The sequence below is a fragment of the Coloeus monedula genome (genome assembly GCF_965178545.1).
Source record: "Coloeus monedula genome assembly, chromosome: 20".
Lineage (NCBI taxonomy): Eukaryota > Metazoa > Chordata > Aves > Passeriformes > Corvidae > Coloeus > Coloeus monedula.
In genome coordinates, this window is record NC_138800.1 from 7,658,632 (window position 1) to 7,679,931 (window position 21,300).

Consider the following 21,300-nt stretch of genomic DNA (forward strand, 5'->3'; position numbering starts at 1 on the left):
CCCACGGAATGAGGAGTGTGTAATTTGTTCCCTGCATTCTCAGGAGTTTCAAATCTGCAGGGCGTTGTGCGTGCAAATGTGTAATTCAGGATCTGCTAAAATCACAGATTAATCTCTAATCAGGTTTACTATGGGAAAGATATACCATTAGGCAAGATTAAATTACCTCATTGTCACAATTTCCATTAAATGGAGAAGTCGTGCACACATTTGCAGAATGGGTGCCCACACAATTACTGGTTCAGACTAAAAAAGCTGGGGCTCACCCTGTGGTAAACAGGATCATTCAGAAAACACATGTTGTGCTAAGGGTTGTGTTATTACAGTAGTTAAAAGTGCCACGCTAAGGTGACACAGCACATCTCCTGTGTTTGCAGTCTCTAATCCCAACACAAGCCAATGACTCTCACTTGGAATCACTTGCAAGTTAAAGGTGTCCAAAGAAGAGCCAGGGAAGACCAGTCAGGCATTCACCTGGTGAGGTCTGAGCTGCTCCTCTGAACTCTCCTAAACTGTTTTCACCATTTATTTACACTTTAACCCACCTAACTCCCACACTCCACCATTGCTCTGTACACTTGTCTTCCATATTGCCTGTTTGTCTGGAAAAGCGGAGTATCCAAGCCATCGTGCATCTGATTGACTGTTTTATGTTTATTGTAACGCTTCCCGTCTCCTTCTCCTCTGCAGTCTTCTCCAGTGGCTGACTTCACTTCTAAACCGTATCCAAAAGTTTCTCCCCTTGCAGCCACACTCGGGATAGCCCACAGAACGTGTCTGAAGATAAGCTCCTCTTGCCCTGTTTTTGAGCTGCCCCTTAACCCACAACAGCTCCTCCACAGCAGCGCAGCACGGATAAAAGGTACCACACGCTGAAAAGCTCAACTTTTGTCACTATTAATCACTATTGAGGTAGCAGCAGGGTCAGGGCGATACGGCTTTCGCCGCCGGCCGCCCCAGGAGAACAGCCCGTGTTCAATGCACACCCTCGGGCCCCGCTCTCGGGCGGGACCCTGCCAGGGCGGCCCTCTGGGGCAGCAGTACCGGGACACGTTTCCCGGGAACCCCAAAGCGGCACAGCATAGCCCGATCTCCCCGGGAGCGGCACAGTCCGGGCCCCGTTTCCGCGGCAGCGGCCGAGCGGCCCCGCCCCGAGGCGGGCACGGGAGGGGAGGGCCGTGGGGGGGCGGAACCCTTTCGTACTCCGGAACCTTCCTTCCGCGGCTCGCGTTTCCTGCCGGCGCGGCGGTGGCGCGGGGCGGTCGCCATGGCAGCGGGCCCGTGGTGCTGGGGGACGCCGGTGGCGCTCGCGCTGCCGCCGCTGCTGCTGCTGCTGCTGCTGCTCGGGGGCGCGCGCCGCCTGCGCCGGGGGCGCGCGCGCGCCGGGACCCGCGTGGGCGCGCGGGGCGGGCGCGCGCTGGTGGTGACGGCGCACCCCGATGACGAGGCGATGTTCTTCGCCCCCGCCCTGCTCGGCCTGCGCAGCGCCGGGGCCGCCCCCGCCGTGCTCTGCTGCTCCGCAGGTGAGCGGGGACCACCCACACACCGCCGGGGCACGGGGAGGCCGCCGCGATGGCTCCCCGCGCGTGTGGCCTCGCGCTGTGACGCGGGGTGGAAGGTCCCCGGCTGTGGGGAAACTGAGGCACGGTGCGGCCGTCGCCCGCCCTTCCCCGTCCCTCGCCTCCCCTCTCCTTTACAAGAGCATGTCGTGACGGAACAGAAATGAATGTGTTCCAATTGAAAGTTGCAACGCTGAGGCACTTTCAGACTGTGTGGCAGTTTTCAGTGGGCTGTAAAAGGTGCTGTTTAGCACAGCCTTTTGGCATCTCCTTGTAAAAATGTCGTCTTGCAGAAGACTTGTTTGGATGATCCAGGTTTAATGTCGCGATACATTCACTGTAACACATCTAAAAATAGCGGCTGCATTACAATCCGATCATGGAACAATAGCCCGGAAGGGAATGCGAGGCCGTGCTGTCCATCAGTTGATCTGGTGGCAGCATTGATGTGTCTTCATTTGCTGCAGACGAATGTTTGTTCTCCAGAATGTCCGGGGAGGGGCCTCAGCATGTGGGGTCTGTGTCAGTGCTGCTTTAGCTCTCCCTCAAATCACTTTTTCCTGAGTCACTGGTGTAATTTAAGCTTGTTTGTTTATTTTTTTCGTGCCTGACAGGAACATGGAAATCAGAGTATCCCTTTGTAACGGCCTCTTACATATTTTAGGACTGTTATCTGCCTCTTTTGTCTTCTCTTCTCCAGACTAAACAACCTGATTACTAGCGATCTTCCCTCACAGATCATGTTTTCTAAACCTCTAATCATTCTCAGCACTCTCCTTTGGACTCTTCCTTTGGTTCATGTCATTTTTTGAAGGGCATTGATCACAAACTGGAAGCAGCACTCCTCCTGAGGCCTTGCTCGGGCTGAATAGAGTGGAAAGATTCTTACAGGCTCCACTGTTTGCCCAGAACAAGAACTTCTCACAGCACATGACACTTTCATGTTGTTCTCATGATCTGCTAAAGCTACAGATTGTTCTACAGAACCATCTGACACCTGATCAGTTATTCCATTGTTCAGGTTTTTTGTGCATAAGAAACAACCTCATTTGAATTGATCTTTCGGACCATATAGCTGTACCAGAATTCTTACATTGAGAGTTGCTTGCCTTTGGGAAAGAGCCCTTTGTGCCTTTGGCAGCTCCAGCCAGTTCACTGCCAGTTCACTGTCATTTCCAAAGCTTTCTGTCCTGTCAGACCGTCTAGGTGAGGAGACAGGGATTAAACTTTTGCTGAAGTCCCACGGTGTGGTGCTTCACTGATGGCTCTGCACACTTCCCATTCAAGATTTAGTGCAGAGCTTTCATTGTCTCTGCTGAGGGAGAGAGGTCTGTGCATCCCCTTTGGCTTTTTCACAGCTAGGGGGAGATTACTGAAGTGCAGCTCTGACATTTCAGTTTTGGGGACTAATACACTGCTGCTGGTAGATAACTGTCCAAAGAAGTGTTGTGTTTCTGTTTATTTTGTTGAATTTTCTTTTCTCTTTACTCCTGATTCAGTGACATGACACATTCAGTGTGTTTGATGTTTCCTTCTAGGTACTCTCTCACTTGTAAGGAAATGAGCAACCCATGTAGGGGAGAGCACCTTTATGAGCTAAGAGATTTTTATTTTAAAAGCCTCTTACTAGTCTTGTGGGTGATTCAGATGGTTCATCCTCTCATTGTTTGAGTGATTGATGATGACAAGTGAGTTGATCAAAGACATTGCAAATTGTTAACACTGAGACAAAATCATTACTTAAAAACCATTGTACTTGCAGTTTTCAGTTATCAATCAATTTGACTTAGAAATGAGTTAGAATTACAGCACTGGGAAAAAGAAATCAGTCTTTGACACACTGAATAATCTTAGATTGAATTAATAACTCAGTCTAAATGTGCTCTGCTCTCTGTAGTAGCTGACTCTATTGTGAGTGCTCATGGATGAGGTCCAGCAGCATCAGCTATTCAGCTGGTTTTGCTCTCAGTAGCTGCCCATTTTTTCTTGTAAGCATTTGCATATTCCTGATGTCCTGACACATTTCTGCAGCTGTGGAACTGTTCCTTTGACTTCAGCAGAAGGCTGGTATTTTGAGAGCAGTGGTACTGTTTGGATAAAGCATCACCTGCAGTCAGCTGTGACACTGCATTGCAGCAAAAGCTGTTACCTTACAACACTGTGTAAAAATCAGTCTGAAATGAGCCCTCTTGTACTCATTCAGTCATTCCAGACAAGGTGCACACTTCAGTTAATTCTGCTGGAGCTGGAACATGCAATCCAAGGTTCATCCCAGAGTCAGTCGCTGTCAATCTCCCAGAGTCATTCACTCACAGGCTGTGGGAAGAGGCTTTTTTTTTTCTAGTTACTCTTTCCCTCTTCGAAAATTTTGCAAAGCTTGCTAGTGATGGCTCAGATTGCAACACTGCTCCAGAGAAATTCTAGACTTAGATGACTCACACCCACAACAATAAAAAGTTCTAGTGTAATTCAAGACAGCTGACTACGGACTTGAATCACACATTAATACTCAACTGTATTTTTTTCATTTTATTGCTTCAAAGTTAAAATTGAGTTGCAAGTATTGCCCTGCATAGAGCAACATTCTGGAAGGGGCATCACAGCTCTGGCAGGGACTTTGCATGGCAGATTCCAAGAAAAAATAAGGGAATGTCAGGGCAAGATGAGAAGAAAATAATTCAGTGAAGAGGGAGGCAATGTTTTAAGATAATGAATCCATTTCTCTGTTAGTTGTTGATCTCTGTTAGAACTTTTCCCAAATGCCTTTATCTTGATTACCTTTTCTGTCTTTTGGTTCTGTAAGTTTTTGCAATCTTGCCATATCAGTTTTGCTTGAATTTCCTCTCTGAATGGAACGAGGAAGAGGATACTGGACTGTTTGGACCCCTTGATCTGAACCCAAACTAAGTTAGATGGTGTTGCTGTGTTTGCTATTTTCAGGAAATTATTACAATCAAGGAGAGATTCGTAAGAAAGAGCTGGAACAGAGTTGTTGTGTCCTGGGGATTCCTGCTTCTGATGTCACAGTCATTGATCACAGGTAACTGGTTTTCAGTTCCAACACAATTCCATTGCAGTTTTAGATGGGGGTGAAGTTCACTTTAACTTTCAGGAGAGCCAACTGTGTTGTTCTAAGAAGCCTTGAGGAATCTCAAGAAAAACAATATTAGATATTTTTGTTAATTCTTCTCATAAATCGAATTAATGCAAAAGACAATTGTTTTGCATTATGGGGATCCCAATTCCTAGGTGAAGCTCTGTTCATACAGCATTTAGAATAATAATAACCACACTTGCTGGGATCTGGTGCTGTGTGTCTGGGCAGCATGATCACATTTTGTTGTATAACAACTTGTTGCAGTGTTAGACAGCTACAAATTCTCTGAATTGCCTGGGGCCAGTTTGTCTGTAGGTGGTCTTTGCACTTTGCAGGGTTAGTGTGGAATTCTATTATATTTATAATCTGCTTTAGTACTGGCTAAAGACAAAAGTGAATTGCAGTACTAAAGGCAGTCCACAATAACATGACAGTAAGATTCTTGAAAACTGAGCCGTGCAGGATTTGTTTTTCTAAGGTGTGGTGTTGTTTTCTTTAGCTGTGTGTAGCTGCAGAGGTAGGTGACAGAGCTGACACTTCTCTGTGCAGGAACTCTCTTCTGGGAGGGTGATTTAACACTTTGAATCAGTGAAACTTGGAACTAGTGTTGTAAAGGCCTCTCAAATTGCCCAATCACTGTCTGTGTATAAGATCTGAATGAGACACTGATTGCTAGGAAACATGATACAAGTGGTTGTTTCACTTGTAAACAGCTATCACACAGCCCATAAAGAATATTTCTGTTTATGAAGAAATAATAGCAACATATTGATTTAAAGCCACTCCAGCTAGAAGAGTTAGAGTTGAAAAAAAAAATCTGGCTCCAGGCAGGCCCTTTTCCCATGAACATATTTTCCCTTGAGCTAAGGCAACAGAAACCACAGTCCAGAATATGAATCTTTTTGAGTTCTTTGCTTTTTTTAGCTTTAGGTTTCTCTCCAAGTTTTCAGCTTGCTGAGGAAAACAGCATAGGAGTTGTTTTTCCTCTGGAATGAAAAGAGATGTTTCCGTTCACTTCTCATGAACTGGCTTTGGATAACTGCAAGTTTTGTAGTACAAGCATATGACAATGCCCAGAACATTCTGGGGAGGAATAAGGAAAAAGCTGCTAAGCTTTGCGAAGCATAAAGTCTGCTCAATGAACCATCTTTTGAAGTTAACAGAGCCCAGAAGCCACTTGGCCTTTTATCCTCTAAAGCAGTGTGAGGTTGGTTAGTGAGTGATGCAAGTTTGATACTGCTCAGTCACCCCACACACACAGAGCCCAGAGAGCTGCTTTTTGCAAATAAATCTTTGGTTTGCTGTGGTAGGAAGGTGAGGGCCATTTCAGAGAAACCTCTTGGATGATGCCTCTTTCTTACCTTATTACTATTGCACACATTTCTGTACTGATCTGTGATGTCCCTCTGTGAAGGCAGTGCCTGAAATGACAGATCCATCCCATTGCCCAGAGGCGGGCTGGAATGTACATCACTGTTCCAAGAAACAGGTTTAGATTTGAGGTCTTTATCACTGAGTGAGATTGCTATGAGATAACCATCAAATCCTTCAACTTTGTTGTGCATTTGGGAAGTAAATGAAGTTCTTGATGAATTTTGCTCTGAGCTTGTTTACACAGCGAAGTTGTGTGTTTACAGTGCATTATTTACTGTGCCATAACTCACCATGTGGGATGCTCTTTATGAGAGACATCTGTGGATCAGGTGTTAGCAAACTGGTAGAGGATCAGGATTAATTTCTAGACCACACTGAATTTTTAGTGTAGCTAATTTTTAGATATGGTTTCCCAGTGGTTTCAACAAATCACTAGGACTCAAAGTTCTTGGATAAGGTCAGTAGTTTTCCTGTGTCTCTTAAGACTTATGTAACTTACAGATTATACAAAAATATTTGCTGGTATGGCATTACGTGGAGCTTGCTAAAGTGAAACATTTTTTACCACTAGATTTCAATGTACATTCATGCCTACAGAATACAGCTCAGGAGGCTGTTCCTCCTTAGCATTTTGTCTTCTGTAGGCACTGTTTAAGATCAGAGCCCTTTGGCTCTTTAGTTCCTTCCTGAACTCTTCAGAAGATAATTTGCCATCAATGTAAAGAAGGAGCACATTGCTCTGGGAGAGCTTCTGGCCTGCTGCCCATCTGCCATTGCTTACACAAACACTACATGCTTTACATTAGCCAAGCTGCAGCTTTGTGTTTTGGTAAGGAAAGCCCAAAGGATTGCAATATCTGGATCTGCTCCAGCCATTGTAGTGTGGAGCTGAGTCATGCTGCTTCCTCTTTCTTTGTGTGATCTACAAGTGAGTGAGTAGTATTTTCAAGATGTAAAAGGGGAAATAGATTTGCAAATCCAGGTGATTGACTTGCTCTGTCATCTCACTGGGCAGGCAGGTATAGAATCAACATGACATTTGGAATTGTGTGTGAACTTGTGAAGAGAAAGCTTCAGTCAGCCTATGATGAAATCTGAGCTAAACACCAAAGCCTTATTAAGCAGTGCCTTGCCTTAAACAATGACTCTCTCAAGTATATCCAGGATTCCCAGCAGGACCAGTTCAGTCTCTATCACACAACTGCTTTGCCCTGATCCTTCAGGAGCTGTGTTTGATGTTGCCATTGTGTTTATTATCTCAGTTAAAGACAACTCAAATGTGCACAAATATGGCCCCAAACTGTACCCACACTTCAGCCCTAGAGATCTGATGTGCCCACAAATCTCTGCAGAAAAGTTCTTTGCTGTATGGGACATGTCCAGGAGTGGGAAGGGCAGGAATGTCTGGGCATGCAGACGTGTTCCAGAGTAGTTTAGATTTGAGCTCTGGACTCTTCCAACTTGTGACTAGTACAGATCAGGCACCAGATTTGCAGAGCTGTCCCCTGAGCTGCCATGTCATTACCATAGCTCCCACACTACACCAACCAGCTGGGTTTTAGGGGAGAAAACTTTCACAATCCATGTTTGTTACCATTCCCACACAGGGCTTAACACTCAGAGCAGCCCAGCTCAGAACTTGGGCTTGTATTGTTCAAAGTTAGTTTCTGGCCTGTCACAATTATTCCTGCTGCTGGGTAAAGGAGGAGTAGCAAGAGAGTGAGTTCTGAAACTCCTGTAAGATAGAAGTCACTTCATTAATTATATAAATGTTAATGTAAACTCTGTACTTTTGGTATATTTTTATCATTTATGTGCTTCAACAGTAGATTTTCTTGTAAGTTAAGCTCCCATTTACAGTGGGCACATCTGCCAATGCTCTGGCTATCTATTAGTCTGAAACATTGCACATAAACAGGAGATGATTTCTGAGCTGCTTTCACTTTCTGAGGAGAAGCAGATAAAAGGAAGCCCAAATTATTCTTTTTTTCTAATGTGTGTTTTGGGTTCATGGAAAGATAAATATCAGATGTTTTACTGCAGATTCTGAAGCTTTTGTGCACAGTTGTTCTGGACAGAAAGTAAAACTGACTATTTGCATCTTTAATATGACAGAAAATATTTGGCCCAAGTTTGCACTGCAAAGAAAATAATAGCTGAGATCTGTGTAAACTGGAAAATTTTCCATTCACAGTCCGACGCTTACGGCAAACAATGTTACATCTCTTTCCAAGTTTCCATGGAAATTGCACTCCCTTTGCTTTTTTGTTATTATTATTTCACTGTAGTCCAAAAGGGCTCTGATCACACACTGCACAGGAGAGAGGACATCTGCCCATGCACAATCACAGGCTATTTTTATGAGGCTGCAGAGAGGCTCAAACCTTTTTTTTTTTACACTTTTATGTAATAATTCGGTGCTGTTTGACTTCTTTTTTCCTCCTATAAGATAAATAGGCTTTATTGCACTTCCTCATATTTAGCTTCTAACGAACTTCCTTCCATGACCTCTCCATGGCAGAGAAATGAGTCTGTAAGGTCATGGGAAAAATATATCCTTAAGTAAATAGTGTGTGTGTCTGGTTGTGATGGTCACAAAGATATAAAAACACTCAGGCCCTTCAGAGAATGAAATATATCACTGGAAGTCTGACCCTTTTTATTAGAATTCAGAAACACAGTCATTAAGTACATCCCATTGATCCAGTTTGGATTTGCTGTCCTTGGGTTTATTGATGGGAATGTGGGTGCTGAGTGCACAGAGCTGTGGGATTCTTAAAAAACATATTTATCTTACTTATTATGTGTTTCTATCACAAAGGTGATATTATTCCCTAATATTTCTTCTTTCCTGTTCTCATATTTCATATTTTGGGATCAGTATTTAATGGTTTTAATTCTGCTGAAGTAATTGTGGTAATGAGTTACATTTTGTCTTCCTAAGTTCCCTGTGGTATCACAGTTTGACATTTTATTTTATTGCTAATTCTAAAAAGCTGATCTGTGTGTTGATTAAAATTGCTGCCATGCTTTATTCTGGAAGAGCTGCGTATTTCAGGAGTGAGTGATGGGATTTTCTTAATCTTCCTTATCCCAGCAATGCTGTAAAGGCCTTTATTTTTTTGCAGAATTTTCTTTAATTAAGAACAACATTTGTGGGACCAGAAATCTTACATGTAAATTGATCACATGCTCAGTGTGTATTGCAGGGAAATCAAACCTACATCCCTTGAATCAGCCAAACACACTCAAAATCATCCTGAACACTAACAAGCTGCACCATGACAAGAAGGCACTTTATCAGTCAGGTGGGGATCTTGATATTTATCAATCTGGAGCCAAATTTCATTTCTGTTTAGTATAATTCTGGAAATGTAAATTGTTTTCCTTCTGAGAAGACAATAAAATATTTGGCCACCTATTTTTATTTACATTTCTAAACAGATAATTTTTTCAAAATGCTTTCCCAGATGGCAGCTCCTGCTGACATTTTAGGACCTCAAACATTTTATAAAAAGGATTATATCAAAGTCTGCCTTCAGGCATCTGCTTTTATAAGTGTTGCTCTATGCAATAATTTAAGAGGAAATTCTTTTGGGGATTGAGCTGTCTCACAGCCCTCCAGGAAAGCTGCTTTCTGAAACAAAGCCTTGTATTGCACTAAGTTAGGTTTAGCTATTTTGTCCTAAGTTAGATATTTTTGTCAGTAAGGAAATCTGCCCTTTTGCTTCCCTGGGGCTGCCATGAGCCAGGTCCTTCCTCAGCTTTCCAGCAAAATGAACTTCCTTGCTGTCCACCAAGGGGAAGGGTCTGTGGTGAAAGGGAAAAAGATCTTTCAGTGCCAGAGGGCCACGTCCCCTGGATTCCCTCTGCAGGGCAATGAGCAATGGTACCTTTGAAAACACTCAAGGATTCTCCCTCAGATGTCAACAGAGACCTCTCACAGCACATCCGTGAAGCCACAGCAGGCACTGATTGAGGGAAAGAGCCTGGCCATAGAAGCCAAGGGCTCAGAATAAATGCAGGGGGAAATGAAGGAGTACAGCTAGAGGAAAAAATGGTTTATGGAAATCAAATCAAAATACTCTGCATTGAGATTTATACTTTTAATGCTCAAGATGATTTTAGCAGGATAAAAACTATGAAATACTGATCTCAAAACATGAAAGATGAGAATAGGGATTCCAGCCATCCCCTGAAGCTGATGAAAGTTTGATTTGACTTAAAAACCATCAACATTGCTAAGCTTATGGTAAGAAAAGAAATAAAGCTGTGCATAGTGGCTGCATTTCAGGAGTCTGGGGCTGAAGACAGGGGCATGCAGGAGAACAGGAAAATCCATTACAAGTATTTTTTTTTTCTTTTGTTCTTTCTTAGTTCATTCAGAACTGCCTTTTACTATTCTTTCATGAATGATTTTTGAAAGTCCTCCATCTACATTAAAGACAGGCATCATCTTCAGAGCAAAGAAAGCTCCAAGGAGCCATCCTGGATTTGCAGATGGTTCTTGTCCCAGCTTGCTGTCTCCTGGGGACAGAGATTTCCTGGCTGGGAGCCATTCTGTCACTAGTACACTTGTGTCCAAGCAGAAGGAAGTGTCTTTGGGTTTGCTGGTTTCCTGTTAAAACATTTTGAGTGGACTTTCTTCATGGTTTCAGGAAGCTATAGAAAGATACAGTTTTTAGATTAAAGCTATTTTCAGCAGTTATACCCAGGAGTACCCTTTTAAACACAGCAAACTACAACAACCTCTTTATTTTGGTGGTTACACATGGAACAATTCAGTGTATTTTGCCATCACTGACCCTGAGGAACTAATGGAGAATGAAAGGCGTTTTCCCTTTGCTCCTGAGGGTTCCCTGCTTTGATAGCCCAGCAACATCCCTGTTAGTCCCTCATTTGAACCTGCAGCTGTTAATTATAGGCAGACCCAAGTCTTCTTTCAGAGAAATGCTTAGCTCTTACCCTTAAAGAGTAACAATTATATCAAATAATCACAGCAAGTTAATCAAAAAGGAGGAACAAACAGAAAAAAATCTAGCAGGAATTCTGCTTAAGCTTTTGAATCTCTGCATTCCTCCAAGCTTACTCAGGGAGAATATATTCCTATTTCTGCTGGGAATGCTCTTAACAGCCTTCTCACAATAATGGATCGGGCGTTAATGCCTTGATCATAAGAACTGTGTGGTTTCTTTGTGGATTCTCATAATCTTATTTTAATTGTAGCTGCAGTAGAAAATGTGAATGCCTCAGTTAAAGTAAAGCTGTGAGATCTGAGGCTGTGACATGCTTTGGAAGCATCACCCTTTGCATCTGCAGTGGACCTGCATTTTTTGCAGGTAATTACTGTACTGGAAAGCAGAGGAGGGGATTTGCATTCTCTGTTTGGCAAACTCCTCTTTGGGATCCAATCTAAAGAATTTCAGTTACATCAATTCCAGTGGGGGTTGGCCATTGACTTCAGCACACCCAGGAATCATCACTGAAACAGTCAACAGGAGAAGACAAAGTCTTGTTCAAAAAAAAAAAAGTTGGTATGGGGAAAGTTGGAAAGGGAACTGTACAATGGGTGTTGTGTAAAATGTGTTTTCTCTTAATGACCTTCCAGTTCAGATTGGCTCTGTTTACATACAAATCAAAAGCTGGTTTGTCTCCCTGCCAGCACTGCAAAGCTCAGTCTGGGATCTGAGTATCCAGCTGTGTCTTTTGCCTCTGACATCCTCCCAGTAATAAAAGTTGTGTGGCTGGGATTTGGCTGGAATTGCAGATGATGTGTGAGCCAGAACTGAGTTCAGCCTTCTCTTCCTCTTCAAGACAATAGAAGTTAAAGCTTGTTTGTGTCAATAAAAAAAGCATATACAACTCCTAACCCCTCAGGGATCAGATATGATGAATAAGATGTTCTTTTTCCATCATCACGTTTCTAACCCTGACCAATGTTAGTGGTAAGTCTATGGGAACTCAAACTTTTGTCTTTCTCATTTCCAAGGTGGAGAAGAAGCTTTTGTGGAGTTTTACCTGTGAAGGTGCAGCATCCAGAGAACAGATATAGTTACAACAACCTTTGCAGTGTTCCCTCATCCAGGTTTTTTGTTCTTCACTTCAAACTCCCTGGAGGGTACAGTATATTAAGTGCTGTCTTTGCTCTGTAAGCCTTAACAGCTTGCTTCCTTGCAGACTGACAAAGTGACACAGACAGGAACGTCTTCTCAGGTGAAGTGGCATTGCTGACATGCCTTGTAGTTGTCACTTTCCTGTTTCCTTCTTTTCTCAAACGCTGTTGTAGGAAACTCTGGAGTTATTCCAGGTCCTGGGTACTGTCTGGATGTAGGCAAAGCTCTCTCAGTTCATACAGGAGCAACAAGTGATTAAATTATTCAGTGCAGGGTCTTTCTTACAGCAACTGCAAGCTCTGGCTGCAGTCAGCAATTCCACTTGCAGGTTGCACATCGGTTGCCTCATTCTAAAAAACCCATTTGTAAAGCTCTATAGCAGTTGTTAATCTCCATTCTTCTGTTAATAAAACCCTCTTTGACACATGACTGAAAACTTCTCCAATTGACAGTGTCAGTGTGAGCCAGCAAAGGTGCTCTCAGCAGTCTGGAATCTGAGGCTCCCCAAGTGCTCCTACCTGATTGCAGTGGGTTCTCCTCTGCAGCAGAAGCATGATCCAGAGCTGCCTTTGGAAGCATCCTACAGCCAAAGAATTCCCATTTGTATTTTCTTGGCTGAGTTTGTTGTGACATGCCCTGTTATTTTTGCATTCTGAAGCTCCCCCAGGCATCCCTTCAAATGAAACATTGCATCACTGAGGAAGTGAAGCCATTAAAAGTGAACACTTTCGCCAGACACTTGGAGCAAACACAATCAGCTCTCATCTTCCAGAAATGGACTTGCAAGTTGACATTGGAAAATTTGGGAAGAACAATGGTCCTTTCTTGAGTGGTTTGATGCAGTTTTTAAAAAAGCCAAGCTGTGCTGTTGTTTTTTTGCCACATCATGAATGAAGGTTTTATATTTGCATAGGAGAAACGTTACCAAGCAAAGCAGTTGGAGCCCAGAGCTTCAAAATCCTTTGGAAGGAAGAGAAATTTTAAGTTCTCTGCTGAACTCTGCTAAGGTCTCTGACTTTCTCTGTGTCTTACTTTCATCCTGCAATAACCCTCCCTTTTTGCAGAGCTGTGGGGATGGACCAGTTGCTGTTTTCGTGCTATTCTCATGGTTTGAGACGCTGTATGAGTGTTGAGGATCGTTACTAGAGTTTTCCTTGGTAGTCAAAGGGTTAATTTTGAGATCTGATTTAGATTTGGCACAGGAGGAGGGGAGACAGAGGATTTTGTTCTGCAGGAAACTAGGTCAGCAGGTTTTTATTATTGTGCTCGACAGCCCAATGTGGTTTGCATTTAGGAATGAACTCGGCTGACATCGTGGATGGTCGGTTTCCCCTTCCCAGGACGCAGCCTCAGACAGCGCTCCATACATTTTGGCTTTCCCAAATGGAATGCAAGGGAATACTCAGCTGAAGAAGCTCAGGCCATCGTGAGTTTATCAGTTATCTTTCTAGAGCTGTCTGTCAGGAGTGCTCAGGAACACAGAATGAGGTCCAAGATGTTTTGGAGAGGAAGAACAATAGGGCTGGAATATTTTCAGTCACTGAAGTGCATCGGAATTTCAGCGGTCTCCATTGCTTTTACACCCCATGGACTGATGATTGTTCTTACAGCCTGTGGCATTGTTTGGTTTTTGTTTGGATCTGGTCAGATTCTGATCTTGGTCCTGCCAATGTAAATTTGGAATAATTCCCTTTCTTTCTGTGAAGATCCTGCTGTGGGTGGCTGAGATCACTGTGTGGTCCTGCAGATAACCTTTAGGTGGGGAGTTTTCCATTACAACTTTTAGATCATCCTGACTGATGAAAGATTTGAATAATCCAGAATTCTTGTCACATCTTCCAGCTTCCTTGGCTGTATTTCCTGTTGTGTATTCTCTTCCCAGGCAACTAAGAATGCCTGCCTGTTCTACCTCTGCCTGTTGAAGATAAAATTGTGGCAGATATCATCTATATTGGGCAATTCAGGCTGCTTTCCTTTACAGATTATTTTGATTTTACTGAATGATGAAAATCCAAGTAGTTATAACTTTAAAAAATATCCTACATTGTTTTGATTGTAAGGATCAGATGAGGGTGGTGGAGCTTAAAAAGATTTAAGGTGGATCTTAAAAAGACATTACCAAAAAGATTGGTAATGCCTAGGAAAATTTCTGAGTAATGGGATTTAAGGCTGAGCATCTATTTCTAGTTTTATGCTCTTGTTGTTTTACAGACTTTAATGTGAGTTAATGGTTTTTCAGCATAATAAAACCATCTAATTCTGTCCCGTTCTACTCTTTATTCAGTTCTGGCATCAAGAAACCCAGACATTTTTGCAAACCAAGTTTGGCTTTTAAGGCTGAACAAGGAAAATACAGGCAGTACTGAGAAGAGCAGACAGCAGTAGGTTGCCAGCAGTTCCTGGAAATAATGGAGTTTCACAACCATTGCCTGCAGATTGGACATTTAAGGAGGAAAAAAATCCTTGTGGCTTCCATGGATACAATAATGAGAATGCAAAGTCTGTTGAGAAAGTTTATTATGGTAAAAATTCAAATGCCATTCTTGGGTTTAAACCAAAGAGCAGCATATCAAATGCCTCAGAATGATGACAGCATAGAAATAACACAGGTCAGAAAATTGCATGTGGTCTCTCCTGGATTGCATTTAATGCTGTGGTCAGCTATACATTTTAATTGTCCAGTTCTGAATCTCTATAAAACAGTTTCAGCTGCAAGAAATGTGCTCACAGAGTGATCTTTTGAAATGTGAACATGTTAAAGAGGAATGAAGAAAGGAGGTGTTTCTGCAATATCCTTGTGCTCTTCCCCTGCTGTGACTGAGAGCCAAGAAAACGCCAGAGTGTGTCAGAATGAGAGGCAGTGACAGGACTTGAAGCAGGCAGACACGTCCACACAATAAACAGCAGAGCTGAGGCAGCATTCTCAAAATTGCCTCCTGCATAATGAAACAGAGGAATTGTGGCAGAATCTCCACAGCTTCATTCAGAGTTGGCAAATTATTTCATTCAAATTCGCAGCAACTCGGGAAATGTCATTGTGCTGCTGGAAGACTTGGGTTGTGTTTCCTATTCCTAAATTGAACTAAGTTCAGTTGAGCTCTCAGCTCAAGAAATGAGAGATGAAAAGACTCTCTCTCTCTCCTGCAGTGGCTCTCCAGAATGTATATTATATCTCTTGAGGCTGTCAGCCATGTGGAGCTTTCAGGATGTGACTCATAGGATAAATAAGTTTGGTCATTCTTGCTGTGAATAGAAAAAGGTAAAATCTTGTATTTTTATAAGAGCTTTTTCTTCCCTACATGAATTCAGAAAACATCCCAAGTCGTTAACATGCTGGAGCTGTCACTGAAAATCCAGTAGCTTCAGGGTTGAACAGAACTGTTAATAGAGCTCAGTGGTGCCATGTGTGTGAAACGTGTGCTGCTGAATATTTGTGCTCTTTCAAATGGATGAACTCGAGTTCCCAGACTGCAAATGAGGGTGGTAATGCAGAGGAGCAGCTCGTGTGTGTCAGCAAAGGAGCAGATGCTGGCAGGAGACCGGGGGATAAACAGATGCCGAGTAAGGCTGGTGCACGGAATGAGCCATTTGTGCCCGTTTGGGAGCTCTGCTGCAGAGAGGATGCAGCCTGCAGATTTAAGTAGGTTATGATGTTCTCCCCTATGGCTGGGACTGGAGGCCTGGCCAGTTAACTGCAGAGTGTCACTTTGTGGTACAAACATCAAAAAATCATCTTTCAGAGAGCAGTGGCTTCATATGAGTGCATTCCTTTTTTGTTTTCCAGTGTAACCCTATCTTTACCAATTAAAGTAACTATGCAATGGTTAGAATATGATCTCTGAGCTATGAGCACAGATCCTGTTTATCCCTTTTGTGGGATAAAATATATTTAGCCTTTGCTGGATTTGTAGTTATTATTCCTTCTTCGTGTTTTACGTGGTAATTAACCCTCTCCTTTGATAGTTGTTTACAGCTGGGAACAGGCTGACAAGAATGGTGCTCTTTGTTCTGCAGAAAGCAGGGAGCTGTGCCAGGTATCCTGTATCTGTTTCCCAAACTCAGCTAACCTTCTCCTGAGGCAATCCCAGTACCAGGAGACAGGGAACAGCAGTATTCTTAACATGGCTGCTCACTGCCAGTCTTTTGCAGAGAATGGGAATCAGCTGACTAATTTTATTGACAACTTATTGCAGGCAAAAGGTGCCAGGCTGGAAGCAATGGTGACTGGCACAGGCCCCTCTCAGTAACTCTCACACCAGTGTGTGTTTGTGCTCTTCATCATTCCTGCAAGCTGATTGCTTGTATCTGTAAGAAGATTACTGCCCGTGTAATACAACTTCTGGCCTCTTTCCTTGGATGCCAATAAGAAGATTAATTAGAACAGGGCTAAAAATGTATTCGTATTTAAGGGAGATATATTTTTATTGTGCTGCCTCAGCTCTTATTCCACCCCAATCCATTACATGTTGTGCTCAGAGTCCTCATGCAGCTTCTGCTGTTTAGTGCCCTTTGTACCTACAGGGAGGTAAGGAAAGACTTTTTGTCTCCATCCTCGTCCATCCTCATTCCAGGAGAATGTGTTGAGTTCTGGCAAGAGCAATCTGGAGCCAACACAGGATGTTTGATACAGGACATGCTCAACACCCCTTCCTACAGTGGCTCACTCTGGGGCCACCACACAGCTCACAGGTGCTGTCTGCTTCCATGGCAGCTCTAAGACTGAAGTAATTTCCAGCCAGGCTTGGCAGTTGGACTTTCCCAGTGATCTGTATAAACCAGAAGTGTCTTGGGAGGTTTCCCAGTTGCACCATCCTGCTTTTGGTGTTTACAGCTACAGTAACTAACTTCTGACATTTATACCCAGCTGGTGCTCTGATTGCTGAGCTTGGTGCCTGTTTGCACATGGGGCCTTCTGATAAGGCAGGCATTTGACCTTTCTATTCTTAACCCATTAACATTTAGAAGAGTTGCTCTCCTCACCTCTGAGGCTGTGTTCCTCCCCCCAATACCCCTGTTCCTGCCAGATAAGATTACTCCTGGGTTATATATTGATCTAAAAGCAGAGTGCCAAATGCAGCCCACACCAGTTCAAGGGCAAACACTGAACCCATACGAGTGAGTCCCTGTGCTCAGCTCAGGCGTGGGAAGTAGATGACCAGAGGCTCTTTTTGCCCTCTCAGCAGAACCTGGGGACAAGCACAGGGGTCTCAGTTCTTTACTGTACCATTAAATGACCAGCAGTAGGACCAGCCCAGTTTGCTGATGCTGCACCTTTGTGCCCTTTCCTCTTCTCCCTCTGCCTGTGAACAGATGAATGGCTTGAAGCGATCCGTACACAGAATTATCACAAACTCATTTGCTTGAGGCAGTGTATTCAGGAATCTGAACGTGCAAATGAGAGCCAAGATTCCTTTGTTTTAAGCCAAGCCCAGCTCAAGGAATGGTGCACTGTGTCACTTGGACCAAATCTGTTCACCTGTACGTATGTGTTTCCCAGTTTGGAGTAAGGAGCTGTTATTGCCCCTTCAGGTGTTGTTTGAGAGTCTCTTTTTCTAGTTCAATATCTTGGTGTAAAATACTTGGGAAACTGCTACCAGAATGATGAAAGAAGTGGAAAACAGGCCTAGTAGTGTTACACACATTTTGTATGAGAATAATGAACACAGTGGTCCTGCTGGCTGTAAAAGTCTGTGACACTGATAATAACTACAGTCAGTCACAAGAATTAATTAGCTGATCAGGCAAGCCTGATTTTTCCCTGTAAAACCAAAAGCCACTGGAGCAGCATGGATCAAAATTTATTGCAATTATTAATATTTTATTATGTTAAATTAAATGGTTTAAAATAAACCATTGTGATTTAATATGCATTTATGACCATCTGTACTAAGAACTAAACTCCATATAGTCTTAACACAATAACTTACATGTAATTAAAGAGGCAGGCACTGTGCTTTTTCAAAACTTCCACTGTTTAAGAGAAAGTAAAACCACAGAATGGATGGAGTCCTCTCACTTAGCACTAGACTATTTAGAGTGAGAGGCTTCTTTTGAGTTGTCTTATCAGACACCCAGTAATTCAGAGTTGAGAAGCTCATTCAAGACTGAAGGAGGAAATCCTTTTTCATCTTGTGGTCTGTGAATAAAAATAGATGTGAAAGTCTGTTCTCCTAATTTTTTAGATGCCTGAACAGCATGTGTGATCCAAAACCAACTGTTTTATCTCCTTAACTAAAGTTAATATTATCTTTGTTTACTGCGTGTGTTAGTTTTTAATACTGTGTTTTGATAAGCTTTTCCATTACTTCTAGAAATTCTGATATAATTTACCCAGTTGTTAGAAAACAATTATAAAACACTGTTATGACTTGGAGCTCCAGCTTCCATCTCAACTCAAAATTGCACAAACCATGATTAAAAGTTCATTTAGTGAGGAGAAATGCATCACTCCATGCCTGTTAATACAACAAACTGGGGAAATTAAATTTTGTCCTTAGATAGAGGGTTGTTTTAGAAAGAACTAAATCACTTATTTAAAATGAATGGGTTGAAAACCACCTGTCCTGGGCTGCAGAAAGAGGTAGGTAGGAATTTTGCTGGCTTGGCCCTCACCACAGCCTGGTTTGAGTTTTCTGTGTGGCACCATCACTTTTGTGGTGTCACAAACATCCTCTGGCCCTTGGAGCAGCTGAACTGAGAGGGACAAGGCCCAAGGTTGGGAATGCTCCTGCCAGTGCTTTGAGTTCTGTTTTACAGGGCTGTTTTCCTTTATTTTTTTCCTGTTTGAAATGTTCCATGAAGTAAATTTTTTATCAGTGACTCAGAGCAAAAGAAAATTTCAGATTTTTATGATAAGATATCAAATATCTCGGCAAGCCTTCAACTGAAAATGGTTTTTTGGCTTACCCAGCATACTGTACTTGCTGAGATGGGAGTCTGTGAGCCTCTAGTTATGATTAAAACACCAAAAGCGTGAACGTAGGAAGCAATAAAGTATTATGTAGGAGAAGATTCATCATTTTTGTGACTTTGTTTAAAGAAAGCCCAGATGTGGGAGCAGGTACCTACTGAATCAATCATTTTCTAAGCCACAGATGACCAGAAAATTAATTAAAAAGAAAGAATATGAAGATATATTAGAAAAATAAACATGCAGAACTTAATGTTTAAACAATGTTGCCCAAACTCATTTGCCCATAAAGTGATCTGCATTAACAGTAATTTATTTGGGGGTGTTTAACCCCCAGGATGTACATTCAGGAGATTGTTCAGTGGTTTCAGTGACTGGATTGCTCCAGTTTGCTTCTGCTGCAGAGTTTGTGTCAGGAAACAGAATTTCTGCCATTGACTGCAGCTCTGCCAGGATTTTCCTGAGGGTGTGGGGAGGATGAGGTGTGGGATGGGTGAAGGTGTGGGATGGATGAGGGCGTGGGATGGATGAGGGTGGGAGCTGCTCAGTGCTGATGCAGCAAGACTGCTTTTCTCACAAGAGCTAATTATGCCATTAGAGTGCAGATCTCTGCACCTCCTTTCTTTGTGAGCTTTATGCATATTCTGTGTGGTTTTGTGTGTCTGAGACATGCTCAAAAAATGTTCATTTACATGTTATGTTAGCAACAGGTGACCAGAGAAGTAAAATACTTCAGAATACTCGGATTTGCAGAATAGCACCAGAGTCAAGGTACTTTCTAACATCTCAGTAGAATCTCCTTTAGTAATATCTAATAAACTTCCCTGGTTTCCTGGCCTATTTACAGTCCTTGTCCTTAACCCTAATCCGTTTCAGAAGCTGTGTTTCCATTTTGACTCAGGGATTGCCCAGCAGGACATTTGTCTCAGCACACAGGGACAGCTGTGTTGACAGTCTCAGTGGCCTCGGGGCATTATAGGCTCTCTGTAATTAGATGAGACCTGTACATGCTTCAGCGCCTTCCAGTGAACTGAAACAACCTTTGTCTGGTTGGGATGATGAAGGAAGTGACCATGTTCAGGGGCTTGGCAGTCGTTTTGTGAGACCCTCTAAAGGACACATAAACTGCAAAACCAAGTGAAGGTTCAGGAGTCAGTTTTACTGTAGCAGTTCATCAGGCAGCATGAAAAAAAGGATGGTTTGATGTTGGAGAAGTACATAGAAGAAAGGCAGAGGATTTGAAGTTAACTTGTAAAATTATGTTGAGTCATTTTTTATATAATATCTGTCCCCTAGATCCCTACCCACTGTTATCCATTGCACATAGCTCTTTTCTGAAATGTTTCTTTTTCTTCCTTTGTGCTGTGTGACAGAGATAAATATGCAACTCTTTCTATTTGAGGAATCCTAGGAGTTACTGTAACAATAGTAGGTAGAAGTTAGACAGAAATGGCATTTTCAACTGCTGGCACACCATTTAAAATGCACTTTGCATAGCAATAGCAATGACCAAATCCCTGTTGAACACTGGCCAGGAGAATCCATCAGCGTGTTTTATTCATGTGGTATGACAGGGCAGTTAACTCAAGTCTGTATTGATTCTGTTTATTTCAATTTAGAGAACATCTCCACTGAGCTTTCCATGTAATTATTATACAGACAAGGAGCAACATCTAGAGCTGACAGCCAAGCATATAAATACAAATCTTTTGCAAAACATTCTGTCATGCTGCTTCTGCAAGGAGAGCAGGTCAGACTTAAACAGAAGCAGATTCTGCTGTCAGGATTTTTGCTGAAATTGCCTTTCCTCCAGCTCTGTTATGATTATATCAGGGCACCATTTGTTTTAGTCTCTCAGATGATCTCCACAGCTACATTACTGTACAGAGACAGAAAAACAGGGTTTAAACACACTGCGTAGGTTAAAACGTGCACTTTACATTGTAACTAACAGACTGTCAGTAAAATCCTCGATATTGACACAATGTAAATAGGAGTTTATAACCTGCTGCTTCCTGAGATCCCAGGGAGTGAGTGGGTACTGAATATGTACAGATCCACGGTACAGAGTGCACAGTGAGTGCTGTAGGTGACTTGGTTGTCCCAGGGAGGTGCACAATCAGAATTGTTTGAATGCTTAGGCAGGCCAAAGGTTGTGAACGTGAGACACGAGCTTGAGGAAGTCCATTCTGGGAGGGAACCTACAGTAATTAGCTCTGCCACTTACTGCAGTTGTTTCCTTCTTAG

The 21,300-nt window shown here is 42.7% G+C and overlaps 1 protein-coding gene across 1 annotated transcript in view; it reads left to right on the forward strand.

The window, feature by feature from the left end:
• Window positions 1-1,267: 1,267 nt before the first annotated feature.
• Window positions 1,268-21,300, forward strand: part of PIGL (phosphatidylinositol glycan anchor biosynthesis class L) — a gene marked incomplete at its 5' end in the record, with an annotated part of 52,745 nt that continues 32,712 nt past the window's right edge. Inside the window, 2 exons of the mRNA XM_082294866.1 lie at window positions 1,268-1,523; window positions 4,500-4,599. Coding sequence (XP_082150992.1) covers window positions 1,268-1,523; window positions 4,500-4,599 — 356 coding nt within the window. The remainder of the gene's footprint in view (window positions 1,524-4,499; window positions 4,600-21,300) is intronic.